This window comes from Oryx dammah, unplaced genomic scaffold (genome assembly GCF_014754425.2).
Source record: "Oryx dammah isolate SB20612 unplaced genomic scaffold, SCBI_Odam_1.1 HiC_scaffold_3, whole genome shotgun sequence".
Taxonomy (NCBI): Eukaryota; Metazoa; Chordata; class Mammalia; order Artiodactyla; family Bovidae; genus Oryx; species Oryx dammah.
Window position 1 is genome coordinate 71,733,040 of NW_024070187.1, and position 21,679 is coordinate 71,754,718.

The window sequence follows — 21,679 nt, forward strand, 5'->3', positions numbered from 1 at the left end:
GAAGTGTCTGTAACACAGGGTTTCCAAGGAAATTGTCATTACCTTTGAGGTCTTCAAGTGGGTTGATTTTCTTAGATGGTGCTAGTGGTAAAGAACCTGCCTGCCAATGCTGGAGACGTAAGAGACTCTGTTTTGATCCCTGGTTGGGAAGATCCCCTGGTGAAGGGCATGGCAAACCACTCCGGTATTCTTGCCTAGAGAATCCCATGGACAGAGGAGCTTGGTGGGCTACAGTCCATAGGATCACAAAGATTCAGACATGACTGAAGTGACTTAGCACACAGGCACGTATGTATTAAAATCCATAGAACTACGTTGAAAGGGAAAAAGTCAGTTTCACTGGATAAAGGTGCTGGAAGCTTGTGTTTGAATTTTGAATCACATCTCTCATTAGTTATGTGACCCTGGCTAGTTACTTTTGCCTCAGTTCCATCTCTAAATACAGATAATAGTAGTATATACCTCCTGCGTGGGGTTGTTGTAAGGACTCGGTTAAGATATGTATATAAAATGCCTAAAACCGTGCCTGGCTCACTGTCCTAAATAAGGGCCGCATGTGTGCTCAGTTGCTACAGTGGTGTCCGACTCTGCGACCTAATGGGCCATAGCCCTCCAGGCTCCTCTGTCCATGGGATTCTCCAGGCAAGAATACCGGAGTGGGTTGCCATTCCCTCCTCCAGGGGATCTTCCCAACAAAGGGATCAAACCTGAGTCTCACATGTCTCCTTCTCTGGCAGGTGGATTCTTTACCACTAGCAGCACCTGGGAAGTCATCATAAGATCATAGCAGCAATGAATACTCTAATATACAACTGTCCTGAGGTACTGCCTTTAGGCAGTACCTAGAAAAGTGTTAATGCTAAGTCAGCTTTCCATTTTTCAGAGAAGGGAAAAATCAACCCCTCAGAAAAGTCCCTTTGTTCTCCTAATTCATTCATACATTGAATCCATACAGCTATTTTCTGGAGACTTAGTGAAAAGTTAGAAAGGAACTTTAGCTGCTCACATGTCCAAAATCCCCCGTTAATGTGGTCTCTACTCCACATTAAGAAACAGATAATATATGTTTCTGTGGCCTCAGTTTTCTTAGATCTACCAATGCTCCTGGCCAGAGGTACTCAGTGTCTGTGATTAAGCATCATACCTATTGTACCTACCAGTGAGAATATTAAGACCAAAGAAATCTTTCCACTAGGTTTATTACTCAGAAGGCAAATTGTGAGAATTATATGAGAAACAAAAGGAAGCTTCTGAAAAACAGGAACCTGAAGCTCCAAGTCATAGTTAGGTATTTGCTCTAAAACTCTAGACTTAGGAATTTTCAGATCATGAAACTCTTGTACTAAATGAGAGAATACCTATGGTCTTTGACATGATGGGGAAAAGTGAAGCATCATTCATACATGATGTTAAATTATTAATCTTAAGCTGTTCCCACCTATTACAGGGCATCAGTGAGACAGACAACAGGACAAAGATTAAGAGCAGGCAGAGGTGCTATCTGTTGGATTCACAGGAGTCTGAAGTCTTGTTTTTCTTGTTTAAGCATTACTCTGAAATTACTCTGACACTTGAGAGAAAACAATCCCTCGGGGAGGAGGAGAGGAGCCAAGAGAAAATGGAGCAGTCTGAGAAAGAATGGAAATGATTCTGTTGCTCCACAAGACACAGCCAGGTGGGAGGGAAGCCAGGGTGAATGATCAGAGGCTGTCTACAAAACAGCTCGCCTCAGCTGGAGCATGGGGTGCCTACTCTGTGAGGCAATAAGAGGTGTGCCATGTCTGGCACCCCTGGAGCTCCAGGTTAGTCATCTGCAGGAAACCAGCCTTGATTGCCGTTTTGCAGAGAGAGGGATCAAGAAGAAGCACAAGCACACGGGATTGCCTCTGTTCTCTACTCTGTTGTCATGGGAAGTGTTGCATGTAAGAGAGACAAATTAGACACTGGGGAACTACACAAGGCCCCAATGATCGGTAGAACTTGCTGTTTATGGTGATTAGAAACAGAAAATACATTAAACTTCACTGAAACTTTGAAGAAAATGCTATTTTAAAAGGGGAGAAAAAGAGAAGATGGAACTTCAACGCCTATTCTGTGGACATGAGGGGCTGTCCTGACACCTTGCCGTTAACTTCTCTTTCCTGATTTGCTGCATGCTGCCATGGTATAAATGATTAATGCTGGAAGGGTACTCTTCACACTGAGACCAGTGGATTAAGAAGTATTAGTAAACTGACTTATACTCAGAAACCAACACAGTAAGAGAACTTTCTTAATAGCAACTCCACTGTAGATCAGTTGGATAGACCAGCAGTGATCTGGGCTGAACTAGGTCGGCAGAATGTGGTGTAAATAACAAAACCTAACACCAGTCTCTACTGTCTATGCTCAGAGGGCTTTTTTCATCTGAGGTCTTGTAACCACCCTTTCTTGGCTTTCCTGCCTGTTTTTGCTGAGAATCCTATAAAGTTAGGACTGAGAAATATATAGTGTAATTCCCTCATTTTATAGATGAGAAAATGAAGACCCAAAGAGATTAAAACCAGGGAAACTGAAACTTAGTAAATTGCACTGTTTAAAACTGCTAGCAAAGTACCTTGGAACATTTTTAGATATGCCTTAGTGAAAATATAACCGTTGAATTTTAGAGGTAAGAGCAACCTGAGAGTATAAACTCTGAATATTTAAAAATGGAATCTCTGCTAGTTGAGACGTCTGAAAGCCTAAAGAAAAGATGAGGGAGAAATGTTCAGCTTTCTAAAATACATAAGTTTTCAGGGTAAATGCATCATTAGTTTTTGGGTTCTATATTTTTCCATAAATGCACGTTTACCATATTTTCATCTTTTTAATCTAAAGATTTCAGGCCTAAGCTCCAAACTGCAAACAGTACACAAATACAATGGTCACAGTTTTAAGTTATGAAATTTACAGTATTTCATTTTCTCCAAAATAAACTAGAAATCAGCTACCATTTTCTTAACTTGGGGAGCTACCGCCCTCTAGAGGGCGGGTCTAGAACCATCAGGGTTCTCCATTGTCACAGTGGGGAATGGGGTAGGGGTGCTGCTAGTGGCATTTGGTATTTGGGGATGAAGGATACACATATAGAACCACTTTCCCCAAGATGCCAATAGTAGTCACTTTGAAACATAATGAAAGTGAGACCTACGGTTTTTACAGGTAATAGTTTTTTGGCTGGGCTGGGTCTTTGTTGGTGAAGCTGGCTTTTCTCTAGTTGTGGGTAGCAGGGCCTACTCTAGTTGCCGTGCATGGGTGTCTCACTGTGGCGGCGTCTCTTATGGAACACGGGCTCTAGGGTGCGCGGGCTTCAGTAGTTGCTGCAGTGTCTCTAGAGCACAGGCTCAGTGGTTGAGGCACACAGACTTAGTTGCTCCACAGCATGTGGGATCTTCCCAGATCAGGGATTGAACCCGTCTCTCTTATTGGCAGATTCTTTATCATTGAGCTACCAAAAAGCCCTACAAGTTGCATTTAAAAATACCATTTATCCTATAATGACCTACTCAGTGAGTGGGGGGAGGGGGCTCGAGTGTATATGTTGTCAGAGAATACAGGACTATTAAAAAGTTAATGCTAACCCTAAGTCTACAGAAAGTTCAGCGATCTGTTTCAGGCCAATTAACTTCACAGCATTCATCTCATCATGGGACCTGGAACTTGACTTGCCAATTAATTGTCCACAGCTATAGGGCCACTCACTCAACAAAGAATACTTGAAGGTAAAGACTTCTGACTGGTGTAATGTTTTATGTACAGTGTTTACGGACAAATGTTGATAAAATAGTTGAAGTGCTCTGATCCTTACAGAATAGATCTCAGATTCCAAAAGGATATAACATAAATCCATTTCTAAGATTTTCAGGCACTTTTAGATTATGTAAGGGAAATTTCTACTTGTTTTCCAGATTTCTTTCACTGCTGCTTCCCCTAAGTAATAAAAATCTGACCCTGCATTTCCGTTTACATCCTCCAGCTTCCTCATGGCAGGGTGTGGCCATGGAAACATTGACCACTGGACACTGTGATGTGGGCAACTTCCAGCTCTTCCCTTCATTTCAGTACGGTAGCTGCATGCTCTTCACTCTCTTCTTCCCATGACTGTGAAAGGATGACAACTTGAGCAACCACCTTAGACCCAGAGATGGAAGCCATGGTGGGTTCCCCAGTTGGCACTTGGCTGACTACATGAAGTGCAGCCGCTTACTCACCTCTCTCATTTAAGCCAGCATATTTTGGAGAAAACTTTCTGCCATTTTCTCTCAAGCCAACTGCTAAGCTTCTCTTTCAACTAGATTCTAAATGAGAAGTGCCATCTGGTCTCAATAACAAATACTAGTGGGAGAAAACAATGTAGCAGAACTCTCTTTTAGGTATGTTTGAATCACAGATACACACATGTATGTACTCTACTAAAAAAATAACATGTTTACAAACTCAATTCATTAAAAAGAGGCATGGTCCTTGATAATTTAAAAAGGGTGAGGGGGCTTTATTATAGCAGTATTTAATAAAATGCGGTGTGATGCACACAGAATGTTCTATATAGTTCATCTTCAATGTGAACAGGTCAGCTTCATGTATCTATGTTTTCTTCTTCAGATTGTATACAAGAGCAGGAGGCCTTTTGGTTTTATACACCACACTTCCCTTGATGCGCTTTCCTTTGATGTTAACTATATGTGGCAAGAGAGGGCGCCGGACTGTCAGAACTGTTCCTTGAGGTGTATAGCCTCGGAGGGTCAGTGTGTCCTTAAACTGCGGTGTTACTGCTACCCAACCTATGTGGCCACATGAAAAAACAGACGGTGTTAGCAACCATCCTATTAAAAACACCAAACACAGCTCCAGATGGAGACCCAAGGGAGGTTACTGCTGCCTCACTAGTTTTTAAAAAGCATCAGTGCATTTGTGAAAATGTACAGATTCATTATGGATAATCTAGCATGTATTTCTTAAAATATCTGGCTTATGTCAGTTAAGGCAAATCTGTATGAAAGTATGATAAACTCTTGTGCTTGGTGTAAAATTACCTGCAGAGGAGAACTTGATGTCAGCCACTGCTTCAGAGTCCCCAAGTCCTTCCTCTAATGTGATGTCTTCAGCAACAAGAGGAGGAAATCCTGCCATTCTTTCTTCTCCACCCATTGGTACCTTCCATTGGGAGGAGACAAAGTTATTTGGAAATTCAAACGAAACCCCTGATAACTTTAATATTAAGTAAGGCACTGATAGGATAATACTGTACAGATATCAAAAATAAAACCATTAAACTATTACAGGCCTGTCTGGACACACAGGTTAATCCCTGCCTCATTAGAAATCAAGGGTACATGGATAATGGTTAATATCAGCTCTATGTTTACAGGTGTTTCCATGTATTGGAAATAAGTGGATAATAATTTACCTATTTATTAATGGATTTCTCTGCGTTTATCACTAAGAACACAAACATAGACGTTACAGTATGGTCCCTGCTCCCAAGGAGATCAGAAGGTGGAAATAGCAAGTAAATAAAAGGTAAGAAATGTAATGAGAGGCAATCTATTAAGTACTATGGTTGTGAAAGGAATAATGAATGTGGCTTGGTCAAGTAAAACCATTAATAAGCAGAATTTTGAAAAAAAGATTAAAGTTACTCAGTGTTGAAAGGTATTCTGAGTAACGAACAGACACAAAAATTGGAAAAAGGATGATGAGTTCAGAGAATTGTAGTTTAACTGCAGAGTGTGTTATGTGTGTGTATTAGGGACGAGGCTTTCAGTTTCAACTTCTCAGTAATGTGGAACTAACAAGGAATTATAAGCAGGAAAGAAAAAAGAATGGAAAAGAATACTGGGAGCTGCTTTATATTTTGGTAAAACCTGTATACTGCAGGATTTGTCAACCTCAGCACTACTGACCTTTTGAATCAAATAATTTTTTGTTGGGGGAGGCTGTCCTGTGCATTGCACAATTTTTAGCAGCCTCTACTCAGTGTCCATCAGGTTGTGAAAACCAAAACTGTCTCCAGGCTTTGCCAAATGTTGCCTTGCGGTAAGAGTCAAGCCTGGTTGAGAACTACAGCTGTAGTGGGGTGGGGGTGGGAGGAGACAATAAAACTGGAGTCTAGATTATACCTCATAATCTCAGAAAGCAGGCTACAGTTTGAACTGTGAGGCTGGTCTCAGTGATGATTAGGAGGCAGGATTGACTTTGACTTGGGAGATGAATGAAAACCAGAAGGCAAGGCAGAGTCACAGAGCGGCCCAAGAAACTGTATGATGAGGGGAGAGAAGCCTGGGTGTCGCTTTGAGAAATATCAGTGATTTCACCCTGAAGACTACACAGATACATGAAGGTAGAGCCCTCCCCTAAATCCTACATGTATCTGGAGTGTCAACTTTAGGCCAGTTATTTCAGTGGAGTCTTAATTTCACTCTGGCTTTTTTAGTCCAGAGAGAAAGAAGCATTTATTTCTCAAGTCAGGTTGGTTTTATTCTGGTTGAAGGGCAGGTGTGCGTTTTGACTTATTTTTCGTTGTCTGAGCATTCATTAATGTAAATCACATCTGCATTGGATGCACCTGGTATTTTTGCAGGAGCTATGTCCCAACCCCCTCCTCATCACCACAAACACTTACACAGCAGTGACAGCGGTGCCCTGGCACTGGATCTTCTCCACAACCTCATGGTGTGGTCACAACAGACAGAGGTAAAGGAAACTCGCCTAAAGTCACACAGCTTCACTCAGTGGTGGAGCAGAGTAGGATTTGAACCCAGCCTAGCTCCAGTGATCTTAACCATCATACACTACAGGCTAGCCAACAGTGTGTACACAGGTCTGGTTAAAGAACTATAAGCAGGTGCCAGTCTCTGGTGAACATGGAACAATTTCAGTGGCACAGAAAGGGCACAGCAGGGACTGCAGAGGATAGGAGGTGAGGAGCAGGAATCAGCTTGATTGTAAAGAAGAGGAAGGAGTGGGACACTGAGTTTTGTTTTGTTTCTGAAAGATCAGAGAAATTTTCACACACTGCTTAACAGGTCAAAGGAAGGATCAAGTAAGCAGGAGAGAAGACGTACGATAGTCTCTAAGTGTCTGTGATTAAGAACCTGGGAGGAGAGCTTTTCTACCCAGACGGGCTTCTAAGCTCAGCACTACTCACACGTGGACCAGATAATTCCCTGTTGTGAGGGGCTTTCCTGTGCATGCATTCTGTTTAGCATCACCTCTGGCCTCCACCCACTACATGCCAGTAGCATCACCCAATTGTGAGAAAATCCAACGTCTCCTCACTCACATTATCCAGTGCCACTTTTTGAAATGATATGACCACTGGGCAGTTGAAAAGTGGCTAGTGCAAGTAAAGAACTAAATTTTAAAGTTTATTTAATTTTAATTAACTTACTGAAATAGCCACATGTGGCTACCATACTGGACAGTGTCACCCAGAGAAAACCCAGCTCTGTCAGTATCCCGGGGTCAGTCCAATCCAACATCCCTTTTCTTATCAGAGCCTGTCTCACTTTATAGCCAAAATCCTCAAGGTGAACAAGGTCAGGGAGAGCTAGCTGATGGTGTAACAAAGAGGGTTCTGTCCAACAAAGGCTTTTTATCAGGGCTGTGGGACTACCAGGGTGTATTAACTAGTCAACCATCAAATCATGTTGGCTCACCTTCAGTAGCGTATGACCTGCATGCTTCTGATATATAGTATCCGCCTTGTCCAACGAAGTAATGTGAACAGGAAGGAAGTTGGAAGCCACAACTGTAAACCAAGCTGACTGATTTCCCTTAAGAAAGGAAGAAAGAACTTACCTGTACAATGAAAACTTGGAAAACCAGCACATTACAAGGTACAATTTAAAAAATCTGGGGAATTCCCTGGCAGTCCATTCCTGAGTGCTCTGTGATTCTACTGCAGTGGCCCTGGGTTCGAGCCCTGTTTGGGGAACCAAGGTCCTGCATACTATGTGGTATGGCCAAAAAAAAAAAAAAAAGGTAGGAAAAGCATGGCAGAAGCCACGCACTTACACCCATGTAGATAAACCTATGACACCTTATATACACTTCGTGGATACTTAAACAAATGTCTGTTTTTATGAAAAACAAATGGAAATACCATCTGCTTTAATTGTCCCTGTATAAAGTTTGGTTTAAAATGTTAACATTGTATGATCTCTAAAAATGTAGGTAAGGTTTAAAGTGTGTAAGGCCAACTTTTCAACAAATTATGAACAAACAGAAACCCAAGATGTGTGCTAAGGCAATGGCCCACAGGTTGCACTGAGTGTTGTTGGACATATCCGTCTTTCATTTTCCATTTTTCTGCTCACTTTGGCAAAAATGGGGAGCAGTTCTATAGATGCTCTAAAGTCTCTAAATGATGCTATGTAAATGAATACCAAACCAAAAAAATACATGTATAAAAGTATACGTATCATCGGATATAGAGTGTGGAATTAATTTAATGCCATATTAACCCTGCCCCTAAACGTATGCCCTCTGATTTCCACAGAAAATAACACCACAGGAGAGGGAAACTATCTTTTTAATGTCAAGCTGTATGGGACATTCAGTTGTTTTGTGAAGATAATTTTTTTTAAGACCTATTACTTTTTCCCACCATTTCATTATCCCAGGTTTCTATTACAGACATTTTAAAACACATACTTAAAGGATATCAACCCCAGCACAGTCATGACCTAGTTATCAACATTTTGCTAGTCCTGATCATATCTGCTTGCTTAAAGTAAATCCCCAAAATAAAAGTCATTTTTCAATGGTACAGACTACTTACCTTCAGAAAATCTATGCGGCCTAAGGCACCCAAAAATAGAACCATTCCTGGTTTTAGCATAAAAGTTCTTGGAATAATGGAATGTGTTGGCAATACAATATTTACTTCTTTTTCTGTTAGAAGACTTAAAATCTGTAAAGCAAAGTGCAGTTTTTTTTTGAGAACTACTTTCAATGAACATATGCTATATCCTGCTTTACCCATAAGATAAAAAGTTATGATTATATATTCTAGGCTTCACAATACATCAAAGTATGTCTTCCAGAATTTGCTGCACGTAAAATTCATAGCTTCTTTCTGTTTCATGGAATCAATTTATAGTTGGCTCTACTCTTGTTTCACAACTTAATCTTAAGTAATGGCAGTATACAGGTATATGAAACAACAGCATCCTCTGAATTCTGTCAAATTTGGTGTGATCTGAACACACTGATGATTCAGTCCCAGGATAGAAAAATATGTTCCCTTGTCAAGGCTTCTAAGGAGCAGCAATTATCAGGTAATGGTAAGGTAATGTGTTATGTTTTGTCCTCGTGGCAGCTATGCATGCATTAAATGAGAGTGATCACCCCATTCTAGGTTCAAGTAAAAAGGTTGAAGAACCTTTTCTAAATTTCAGTATTCACTTTCCTTATTTCCTACAAATACTCAGCAAAAAAACAAAACAAAACAAAACAACAACACAAAGGTATGAATCCTGTGATTTCTGAGGATGAAGATTCCTAAGTAGACTAGAGAAAATGGAAAAGAAAAGCCAGGAAGTACAAGATTCTGGTGAGACTAAAATAAAAATCTGACTAAAAAAATTCAAGAAAGTAAAAAAATGGCTTTTTGTGAACTTGTTTCTTAAAAGTAAGAAGAAAATTTAAAAAAATGTAATATCTAGGGAGACTTGAAAGAAAATACATAAGGGGGTGGCAAATAGTTTTCTTCAGTACTTGTGTTTAAAAAGCACATTTAAAGCCCCTGGCAGGAGGGAATTACTTTAACCCTTTTATCAAATACCCTCATACTTCCATTTTACAACAGAGTTCCTTGCTTTAGTTTGGGAAACACTGGTTCAAGGCATTAAATAAATATATCAATAAACTGACAGAGAATCAAACTGCCTGAGAGAACTTTTGTATGTAAAAACTTGAGGGTCTCACTGCTGGCTATAGTAGTTAGCAAATTCTTGCCTTTTTGACCAGTTGACAAGAGGGTATACCTGACTAAAGGAACTGCTATTCCTGACCTGCTGCTGCTGCTAAGTCGCTTCAGTCATGTCATTGCCCGTGTCTGACTCTGTGTGACCCCATAGATGGCAGTCCACCAGGCTCCCCCGTGGGATTCTCCAGGCAAGAACACTGGAGTGGGTTGCCATTTCCTTCTCCAGTGCATGGAAGTGAAAAGTGAAAGTGAAGTCGCTCAGTCATGTCCAACTCTTATCGACCCCATGGACTGCAGCCTACCACGTTCCTCCGTCCATGGGATTTGCCAGGCAAGAGTACTGGAGTGGGGTGCCATTGCCTTCTCCATGTCATTGCCCTAACTGAGCCTAAAAGTTAAAGATGAGTGGGTAAAGTTAAAGTGATAGAACATTACTAGGAAGCAGTAGTAATGTTTAGTAGTAGTAGGAGCCAGTTTCCTAAGCTGAAGCAAGGAACTCTATTGTGAAATCGAAGTATTAGGGTCTGTGCTAAAAGGGTTAAAATATTTCTTTCCTACATGTGCTTTTTCAAACACAAATACTGAAGAAAACTACTTGCCACCCCCTTACATTATTTTCTTTCGAATCTTCCGAGATATTACATTAAAAAAATTCATTTTTCTTTAAGAAACAGGTTTACAAAAGATTTTTAGCCTTTTTTTTTTTTACTTTCTCAAATTTTTATTTATTTTTTAATTTTTATTTTTACTTTATTTTACTTTACAATACTGTATTGGTTTTGCCATACATTGACATGAATCTGCCACGGGTACACATGAGTTCCCAATCATGAACCCCCCTCCCTTGAATTTTTAAAATCAGATTTTTATTTAAATCTTACCAAATTATTATACTCCTTGGCTTTTTCTTTACTCTGTGAAGTTCTGAATTGCTAAGGGAGTAAAGATTGGACATAAACAATGAGTTGACCCTATTCTAAATTAGGTTCATCTGATGGGGCACCTACTTAAGAAATTTAGTACTTTGTGTCACTTTTTCAAGAACAAAAACAGATTAGAACTCATGCTGGAAAGTGTCCTGTGTTCATAGCCTATTGTCAGAATAGCTCCAGGAAATGAAGACAAATCATCTGGATTATGTCAGCACAGTCCCCATGTTTGCAGGATGAATTAATGACAGAGAAGAAAAGCATAGGGTAAGAAAGAGAGGACATTATACTTTAAAACATTTCAATGTCTGGCAAAGGGACCGAGGCATTACATTTACTCCATACACCTTTGGGGAACAATAAGTACAAAGTATGTACAGGGAGACTGCCAGCTCAATATAAATAGCAGGTCAAAGATCAAATGGGTGACCTTGGGACATGAGGTGACACTGCTTTGGCTGAGGGTGAGTCCCTCCTTACTTCAGGTCAAGGTGGGTGCACCTCTTCGTGAATATGTTATAGAGGGAATTCAAGTATGGGACACGTGGCTGGACTGCAGTGATGTTTATGAATTCTTCCAACCTTAAAATCTAGGATTCTGTAAATATTTCTCTAAGGTAAAAACCACAAAGATAGAAATAGGTTGTCAGAAGTGATGCCTACCAAATGGCATATAGATTCACCAAGGAAACAGTTCGATGAATAAATCAGAACTGAGTCTAAAATGAAAGGATGCCTTTTTTTCTTCTGCTGATTAAAATAGTACTCCTGCACTTGAAAGTTAATGTTTCTAGAATACATGAAATACATACACAATTTTCTTTTGTAATTCCAGGGGTGTCATAAAACCAGTGGGCATCTTTCACATCTTCTGGGGTCAGTTCTACTCGTTTGGTGGATTTATCTGCAGCCAGAACAGGTTCATTTCCCATGTCAAAGGCAAATGAATCTGCATCAAATTCAAAGGTAGCTTTATCCTTCTGTGCTTCTGAATATGAGAATGTTCTTCCAACCCTTCCTAGAACAAGTTATATTGAAGTTAGTAGTCACTCCTTTAAAGCTTTTGACTCATAGTTTTTATGTTTGCTTCAAACAAGTTACCAAGACTAACTGGTGTTTGGAAGGAAGTGAGACTACAATGATACTTTTCCTCTGTTTCTAAATGTAGCCGGAGTCAGACTCTTGTAATGATGAAATTCGAGTGGCTGGCTGTGCATATTCGGTGGAGGGGAAATCAGTTTTTTGTAAATTAAGGTTGGAAAGAGATACTAAGGAAAGGGGGACAATCCAATTTAAAACTGTTACAGTTCAACAACATGTATGGTCTGCAAGGAGGGGGCTGGTATCTTAGTGCAAATGGTTCTACTTCTAACAATAGCCAGATAGGCTGCTGCTGCTGCTGCTAAGTCGCTTCAGTAGTGTCTGACTCTGTGCGACCCCATAGATGGCAGCCCGCCAGGCTCCCCCGACCCTGGGATTCTCCAGGCAAGTTACTCACATTTCCTTTCTTGGATTTCTTCAGGTATCTACCATCTCAATTTTCCCATTGCAATGAATTCTGGACTTTCAAACAGCAGCCTTGCCTCTAAAAGGTTTCTATGTTCTAAAAAGAGGGAGTGTCTCTTCCCATAAAAAACTGGCTAGCCCTTGAGAGCTGTATTTCAAGATGCTCAGCAAAAAATTTTAGCATAGAGTTACACTAGTTTTCCTATAGAAGACACTTACCTACTAAATAACCATGCTTTTTTAAGAGATTCAGTTTATTTTGTTCTTGTTGACTAAGATCTTCTTCTGCTTCAGTTGCATCTCTTTTAAGCCTTTTTTGCCTTTGAAACATTCTGTAAGGAGTTGGGTTACAAATAGGAAACTTCAGAAGGTTTAATGTAGTACCTGAAATACCAAATACATACACTGTTATAAACATTGTACAGGAAAATGGAATAAAGCATTTAAGAGGATCTGTACCATCTTGAGTGCTGTGGTTATTAATCTTAACTTTCATGACAACCCTCTACAAAATTATTCTTAATTTACAGATAAGGCAATAGGCTCAAAGACTGGCTCACAGGCTCAACTAGGATCTGAATGCCAAATCTACAGACCTGATCTCTTTCCATCTTCTGCATACTGCTAACCGGTATAGAAAGCATTTCTGTATATAAATCTCCCAAAGTCCAGGACAGAAAATACCGTTTACCAAGCAAAGTTAAACACTGGTTTCAAAGGAACAAATGAACTAGTTCATTTTGCCAGCTGTTACATAAAAACAGGTCACAGAAGGATTCATTCTGCAATTACTACAGATGTTTCTTGAAGCCACAAAGTTGACTTTTATTTTCAACGAAGCCACACATCATATTGTATCAGTGAATTATTCATAGGTTAAATCTATAGAATTCTCATGAGTAAACTCAAGATATGAAGAGTAAGACTGAGGGATGGAAGGAGGCTTTTCTCCACAAAGTAAAAGGAGTTTCTGGAGAAACTTACAAAAGACTAAAGCTACAAGGGAAACCTTCAAGAGAGCAAACACTGCTTTGTCCTCTGGTTCACCTACAGTGCTTAGAACGGTGGCTTGAACATAGGAATACTCCATTGAGTATTCTATTGAAAAGTTACTACAACATATACTGAATTTGCAAGCACTAAGCTGCCACGGAAGAGAAATGTGAACAAAGTAGGTAGAGAATTTTTAAAGGGAAGCCTCCCACCAGCCCCTGATGGACATTAAGGAAGAACACATGACTAGGAGAGTGAATCACGATCAGACTACCAGCTTCTCAGAAAACGAAGGGGACGCTCACCAGGCCAAGGAGAGATGGTGGCCCTGTCGATAGCTTCAGCGCCCTTGGCGATGCAATAATCGGACTCCAGAAGCGTATTGAAAAGAGTGGACTTGCCAGCGTTGGTTGCGCCAACCAGGTAGACGTCGCCGCGGTAGCGCCAGGAGCGCTGGAGCGCGGAGATCAACTCCTCAACTCCATAACCAGTCTTGGCGCTGATGAGCCGCACGTCTCTGAGCACCGTGCTGGACTTCGACGGAAGATTCGCATTGTCCTCCCCGCCCCGTGGCCGGTTCCCCCTGGGACGATGAGCTCCTCGGTAGCCGCGGGGCGGCGGGAGCCCGGCGCCGATACATTCGTCCCACAGTCGCTCCCGGAGCCGCTGCCGGTAGTTGGGAGTGTCTTGGGGCAGCAGGTCCAGCTTGTTTCCCAGCACGATCAGTTGCTTGGGGCCCACCAGGGCGGGCAGGTGGGGCAGCAGGGTGTCGGGCAGATCCAGTAGGTCCACCATGTACAGTACAAGAGCTGGCTGGGGCCGCCGCAGCGCGGCGCTCACCAGCTCCAGGAACTGTCCCTGGCTCACCTGAAGGCGCAAGGCGCGCCGGTGATGCACCAGCAGCCAGCAGCGCTGGCATACAGTCCGCTCCAGCCCCCCTTCCTCCGCCACCGCGCTTTTAAACTTCTCGCTGGGTAGGTAGCCAGGAACGCCGGGGTCCTGGCAGTGCAGCTCCGCACCGCAGCCAGAACAGTTCTGGCCGCTGGGCGGCACCGTCGGGTCCGGGTGCCCCACCACTTGGTGTACCCGCCGGCCGGCGCCTAACTTCTGCTGCCGCCTCACCTCTCGCTGCTGCTCTAGCCGTCTCTTCTCCTCCTCCTGCCGCTGCTGCAGCTCCCGCAGCTGGTCCTGGAGGGTCGCTTCCGACTCCGAATCCAGGACGTACTCAGGGAACAGAAAACTCTCCTCCAGGTCAGCCCCTCCTGGGTTACCCCCAGTCGCCGTCGCGCCACGAGGAAGGCCACGTCCCAGGCCTGCTGGGTGTCGGGAGGAGTAATCGGTAGCGCATCTCCTCTTGAGGAGAGTCTCCCGGACGCCGTTACGCGCTACAGTGGCAGTGGGTCCCCGCAAGAAGCCGCGTAGAAGCCTGCGAGCTAGGCGCGCGGGCAGCATGAGAAATGCAGGAGTGGGCAAAGGGGCGGAGCCACCTTTTCGCTCGTGCACTGTGGCCCCAGACGAGCGTTAAACAGCAGAGACAAGCCGGGAGTACCTGAGAGCCGTCATTCGCCAGCGTGAAGCTCCTCCTTCCACGTCTAATCTCGTGAGTTCTCGCGATGAAGGCTTTGTGGCCCAGAAACCCACTTAAAGTGATAGCAGGGACTTAGATTAGAAAGTGAAAGTGAAGTCGGTCAGTCGTGTCCGACTCTTTGCGACCCCGTGGCCTGTAGCCTACCAGGCTTCTCCGTTCATGGGATTCTCCAGGCAAGAATACTGGAGTGGGTTACCCTTTCCCTCTCCAGGGGATCTTCCCGACCCAGGGATCGAACCCGGTCTCCCTCACTGGGGGCAGACGCTTTAACCTTTGAGCCACCAGGGAAGCCCTAGTCGGTCGAATAGGCTAGTTAGTGAGGGTTTATCAACTTTCAGGCTTGTTTAACGCGCTGTCCCTGGCACCACCTGCTGTTAAGAAATCACATTTTTAGGAGCTACGTGTTTGTCTTTACAACTGGAAAATTAAAAATCGAATGTCGCAGACTTACAGCCACAATTAAAACCTTTTATTAATACATCTTGGCTTTTTTCGGGTATCATCATTCGTGCAACAGCATTAAAATCACGGTTATTAAACATTTAAAAATGATGCATAATTGATGTACACAAATCCTTCTTAAAAGGTTCGTGTTTTTAAATCTTTGGAACTGAAAAAAATAGAGCACGGCGACAATTAAACCTTTTATTATTAAATCTTCTTTCTTTTTTTGGTGCCATTATTTGTGCAACACCACTAGAAAACAAAGCTTTATTAGCAGGAGCCAACTCGGAGACCGTAAGGAACAGTCCTCCCACTCCAAGAACAGGAAACCTCAACCCACAAACCGCGCATGTGCAATACTAACTCTTAACCACGTTTTTTCCCCCCGCCCCTTGCCCTTCGCGCAGGCGCAAACCTTAACTGCAGCCTTTGTGGGCGGGGCTTCGTGTGGGACGCAGAGTATTCTGGGAACGCCGGAGACGGAAATTACTTCGCCTCACTTTGCTGTGGTCGGTGGCAGCTACGCGCCTTTCTGTGTGTGATTTCTAGATTGACGGGCTCGGGAACCGTTTGCCAAGATGTACGACGCGGACGAGGGTAGGTGACCAGTCAGGGCTCTCCTCGGCGACACATTTACGCGGGGGAAACGTGGGGAGTTGGACGAATGAAGGATTTACGGCCCCCTCCCCGGCCTCCCCCACCACGTCCCCAGTCGTTTCCCTACATCCCCAGGCCGGATCTGAGATTTTGAGAGGTGGAGGGTGCGGGGAACGTAGCTTTTATGATCTCGGTCAGGGGGACTCTTGTTCTCTTGGTTGAATCTGACACTCCCTTCCCGTATTGAAAGTAGCCTGAAGAACCATATGACAGGTATAGTTGTTTTGATTTCGTCTGAAGCGGAGCTCCTTTTCAAATTTACGTAAAGGCCAGAGCTAGTGGATTTGTTGAATAGTTTTTGAGCGTCGGCCTTTGCCAAACATGGTGCTGCTGCTGCTAAGTCGCTTCAGTCGTGTCCGACTGTGCGACCCCATAGACGGCAGCAGGTTCTGGTAATACCCCGGGGACAAAGAATATAGTTTCTCTATATGTGTTTGTGTGTGTGGGGGGGGCAGGGTTTGATCTAGTTTGGCATTCCTTCATGTTGCTATATGCCTAAGTAAATTATCTTAAAAGGTGATATTTACATTTCCTCTGACAACAGTTCTCGATGGTATGCATTTTACTGAACAGGGACGCTATGTCTTTTTTCTTTTTACATGTAGAAATCTTAAGTCATGAATAGTGTATTTTCATTGTATATTTTTAATGCTCCCTCTTCCATTCTCCACAACTCCTTTTTCAGAGTTCATTTTCTTCTAGCTCCCAACCTCCTGGTTGCCCCTCACTCTTCTGTTCCTTCACTTACTTCATGGAGAAAATAGAAGCAGAAACTTAAGGTCTGCTGTTTAAACTGTGTCCTATTTTTATCTTGCATCTAGAAATTTATTAGTATCATTGTATTCTTTTTCTTCTATCTGCGAAAAAAATCACCCCAAAAATCTTAGCTTAATTTTTTAGTAGGTGATATATTCTCATTTCTCACAAGCTAGAAGACATAAAAAATGTTAAAAGGGATAAATGATCAATAAATATAAAACTAACTTCATCATTACGGCTCCTTTTCCAGCTTTATTAGCTTCTCCTTTGTGCCTGTAATAATAACATTTAGTGTGTCATCAAAACTAGAAATCTCTAAGCTGTTTTAGATACCTTAGTTTTTTTTACCCCGCCAGGACAAGGAGGAACAGGGCCTGACCCCACAGGTCCTTGATGCCTCATCCCTTAGTTTCAACACCAGGCTGAAGTGGTTTGCCATATGCTTCGTCAGTGGCATCTTCTTCTGCATCCTTGGAACTGGATTGCTGTGTCTCCCTGGAGGCATAAAGCTTTTTGCAGTGTTTTATACCTTTGAAAATACTGCTGCCTTAGCCAGTACATGCTTTTTAATGGGACCTGTGAAACAACTGAAGAAAATGTTTGAAACAATGAGATTGCTTGCAACAGTTATGCTTTTGTGTTTCGTGCTCACCCTGTGCACTGCTCTTTGGTGGCATGAGAAGGGACTGGCTGTATTATTCTGCAGATTGCAGTTCCTTTCGATGACCTGGTATAGTCTGTCATACATTCCATATGCAAGGGATGCAGTAATTAAATGCTGTTCTTCTCTCCTGAGCTGAAAACTCTTTGAAAAGAAGGAGACTGTTTGAAAAGACCTTTTGAAAGTCGATGTTCTATTTTTGGTGAAGTGGCCTTTTCCTGTTCCAGTGATCACTCCAGAACAACTGCACTGACCATCTAAGACCATTTTGTATACTGATAAAATTACATACCCATTAAACTGTTAAGTGCTTGTGACAGTAAATTCATTATGTGCCATTAGTACGCTCTTTCAGAGACAAGGATATTTTAATCATTGCCAATTGCAAATGATTTTTAGCCAATTTTTAAATCTTTTCTAAACAGCATTTGAAATGTAAATATTTAAGGATAAACCTTCACTGCAAGATATAATCAACGTTTTTGGTGGTTTTTACATGTTTACATTAAAAAAATATCTTTTTAAAATAAAAATGTTTTCTTTAAAAAATAAATAATATCTTTTTAAAATAAAAACTTTAAATGTGAAAGTTTTCCTTTAAGCATTGCTTTATTGTATGTAACAAAAATAATGTAGAAATCTTCATAATTTCATAATAAACCCACACTTGGAAAAAAATTTAAAAAAACGAGACTAATATTAGGACCAATGCACACTGATTTTTCAGTTGCCCCATTGCACACATGACTATTACTGCATGACTACCCCAAAATTTGGCTGCTTAGAAATTATTTAACATGTTCATGAATTAAGTGGGCTAGGAATTTGGGCAGAGCATAGTAGGAATGGCTTGACTGTTGACTGATGCCAGTGGTTGGCAGACACAAAGCCTGAATATTGACAGCTGGGGGTTGTGATCTGGAGTGTTTACTCCCACTCTGCGTTCAGTGCATCTGGCATCTAGCCTAGGAACATTCAAGGACTAGGGTTGATGAATGGAACAGCTCTGAGTGGCTTCTCTGTTTAGGCTTTCTCACCTAAGTATACCAGCCTTAGAGTAATAGGGCTTCTTAGTCACAAATGTAAGTATTTCAGCAAACAAGGTGGAATTGCGTTGCTTTTCCTGATCTAAAGCTTCTAAAATTGTGTAACATTGGTTCAACTGTATTCTCTTAGTTATGGGAGATGCAAAAACCCATCTAGAATCAAGGGGAAGAAGCATAGACCAGCCTCCCCCACCCTTATATCTTGATGGTAGGAGTGTTAAAATCACTTTATAAAAGAACATGTAAAATGGAAGATACAGTGTGGCCATCTTTGGAAAATATAGGCTGTCATCCCTGTCCATGTATGAAATGTTGCTGTAATAGACACTGCACCTTAGACGTATTGCCCAGCTATTGGAATCCTTTGCTGACTCCTGCCTCTTAGCCTAATCTCTGACTTTGGATCATAGGACTGTGAGCTAGCTGTTAGTTATTATAATATATTTAGCTGTTAATAAGAGTTACATGAGCTTTCTGGAGAGGATGGAACAGTTATAAATTCCTATGACTATGACTTGTACTGAACCTTTCTCATGAGACCTCTTTGTGAATTGGGAGAATACCTATGTGACATAGACTCATGTGTACATACATACATAAATTATTTCATTACAATTCAAGTAATGATTGAGATTTTACAGAAATGGGCTAAAGCAGTTGTTTTTTATTTAGTATAAATGTGTTTCTGCTACCTCACATGATAGGAGTGAGATGTGAACTAGTAGTATTTATTGCAAGTGAGAATGATTTTTTTTTTTTTTTTGCAGATATGCAATATGATGAAGATGATGATGAAATCACCCCAGATTTATGGCAAGAAGCTTGCTGGATTGTAATTAGGTAATGTTTTAGACCAAACTGAAAAAGTTTTAAAAGGCACTGTGAAGCACACAGTGATTTCCTGCTTATTCTTTGCTTGAAAATTAGATGTTTTATGTGAATAGGGTTCATGAGTGCTGGCTTGTTATTTATTTAACTATCTAACTTTAACTTGCAAAGTATTTTGATTTATAGAAAAATTATGCAAGAATTCATGTATATACTTCACCTAGATTCTGTAAAGGTTAACCTTATGCTTTGTTTTCTTTGCCTTATTCTTAATCTATCTGTGTTTTTTTCTGAAATATTTGAGACTTAGTGACTTACCTAGGAATATTCTTTCATATAATCATAATATAAGTTATTAAAATAAAGAAATTAATTAATACAGTAATTTTATTTAACCTAGAGACCTTACCCAGATTTTGCTGGTGTCCCACTAAAGTTGTTTGGAACAAAACAAAAATTTTCTGATCCTGGATCCAACATAAGATCATATATTACATTTAGTTTTCATGACTTATTCTTTTGTCTCCTATAACCTAGGACCGTTCCTTAGTCTTCTCTTTTTTTTTTTTTTTTTTTGTTTTTTGGTTCTGAAACCCACTATCTCTTCAAAGCATCCCATGGCCTCACTTTTTTTTTGACCTTGACATTTTTGAAGAATATAGGCTAATTACTTTTTAGACGGCCCCTCAGTTTGGGTTTGTCTGATGCTCATAATTGGATGATTACTTTTGGTAACAATGATGTTCTGCTCTCAGTGCATTATATCAGATGGCGTATGTTGCCTGTTTGTTACATTACTGGTGCTCTTAATTTGATTCCTTGATTTTCTCAATGTTTTAAATGGATAAAGTCATAACAGGTTGTATTTCAACCCACATTCCCATCCAAGTCTAAGTATAATTAAGCTGTTAATAAAACTGAGCAAGAAGCCTTACATATAGGTGAGAAAAATAACTTTTAAGTAATTAAGTCACCTCTTGCTATGTTAGGATGTAAAGTGCTACAATTCTCCTCTCTTACCAAAGTGACAGCTGCTTTATATATAGTAATATGATGATGCCTCAGCCTCTTCCCTTTTGAAGAATACATGCTTCTGGATTCTGCTAGTTGTGTTTGGAGTAAAACTGAAGCTTTGCTGAAGATTGTTTTGTTAAAAATGTATTGAGTTAATGGGATGTAAGTATGTATTTGTTTTTCCTATTAAACGTGGACTATAAACTTCATACTGAGACATTTACATCTTCTATGATTTTTTAGTATTAAACACCAAGAGACATTTTTACTAGGAAACAGTAACCAGCTAGATGTTTGGAAGATGCCTGTATTTGGTGATTGCCAGGGAGAAAGAATGTTTTGATCTTAGCCAAAAAAATAGTTTTCAACTTATGTGGCAAATTGCTGAAGGATTAAATACACTGTTTGACAAGTCCTTGCATTTAACGTTTCTTACAGAATAAAATGTTGTTTGATTTTTACATTTTAATTGATTATAGGTACTTTAACTATGGTGAGATGATGTTTTGTTTTTCCACTATTTGATATCAAGTGATCTTTCCCAGGCATTGCGAATGTGATAATACTTAATATCATGGTGAGTTTAGTAAGATGACTTCTTGTACATCAGTCATGGTAGTTATTATTTAGTCACTGTGTCTGACTCTTTTGTGATCTCATGGACTATAGCCTGCCAGGTTCCTTCTGTACATGAGATTTCCCAGGCAAGAATACTGGAGTGGGTTGCCATTTCTTCTCCAGAGTATCTTTTTGATCAGGGGAATGAACTGACATCTCTTGCATTGGCAGGCAAATTCTTTACAACTGAATCTGGGAATTCAGGGAACCCCATCATAGTAGTAGATACCATAAATAAGAACTATTCAAAATAATAACTATTCATAAATAAGAACTATAGTTTAGGTGTTTAAAGGGTGGCATTCTAATGAGGTACTCTTCTGATGATTTGGGGAAAAGTAGCTATGGTTCAGCTTCCTGGGAGGATGAAACTTGTCCCTAGTTTTTTAAAAGATTTTTAATTGTAAATTGTCCATAAAAACCGTTGTTTACTTTACAGCTAGTGCCTTCCATGTGTCTCTTATATACCAATGGCTGACCCAAATGGTTGTGGGAAATTTCTTCCCTGTTAGCTCACAGTCTCTACTGAAGGAAGTTACCTTCACCATTCTATAAATATTTATTAACTTTTATTTATTTATTTGGCTGTACCAGGTCTTAGTTGTGGCAGGCGGGAATTTTTAATTTTGGCCCACGAACTCTTAGTTGTGGCATGTGGGACCTAGTGCCCTGATGGGGGATCAA

The 21,679-nt window shown here is 41.0% G+C and overlaps 3 protein-coding genes across 3 annotated transcripts in view; 2 read left to right on the top strand and 1 right to left on the bottom strand.

Moving 5' to 3' along the window:
* Positions 1–4,489: 4,489 nt before the first annotated feature.
* LOC120862157 (nitric oxide-associated protein 1) lies at positions 4,490–15,039 on the bottom strand. The gene is made up of 7 exons (XM_040238281.1): positions 13,686–15,039; positions 12,607–12,771; positions 11,694–11,899; positions 8,804–8,935; positions 7,680–7,796; positions 5,055–5,175; positions 4,490–4,802 (listed from the first exon to the last, which is right to left on the bottom strand). Exons 1-7 carry the CDS (start codon positions 14,830–14,832, stop codon positions 4,606–4,608), a joined length of 2,085 nt encoding a protein of 694 aa, XP_040094215.1. The 5' UTR covers positions 14,833–15,039; the 3' UTR covers positions 4,490–4,605.
* Positions 15,040–15,819: 780 nt separating this feature from the next.
* POLR2B (RNA polymerase II subunit B) overlaps positions 15,820–21,679 on the top strand; it is a 48,327-nt gene continuing 42,467 nt past the window's right edge. The window contains exons 1-2 of the mRNA XM_040238283.1: positions 15,820–16,009; positions 19,303–19,375. Coding sequence (XP_040094217.1) covers positions 15,991–16,009; positions 19,303–19,375 — 92 coding nt within the window. The 5' untranslated portion in view covers positions 15,820–15,990. The remainder of the gene's footprint in view (positions 16,010–19,302; positions 19,376–21,679) is intronic.
* On the top strand, positions 16,194–17,813 carry LOC120862238 (vesicle transport protein SFT2A-like). The gene is made up of 2 exons (XM_040238364.1): positions 16,194–16,202; positions 17,185–17,813. Exons 1-2 carry the CDS (start codon positions 16,194–16,196, stop codon positions 17,626–17,628), a joined length of 453 nt encoding a protein of 150 aa, XP_040094298.1. The 3' UTR covers positions 17,629–17,813.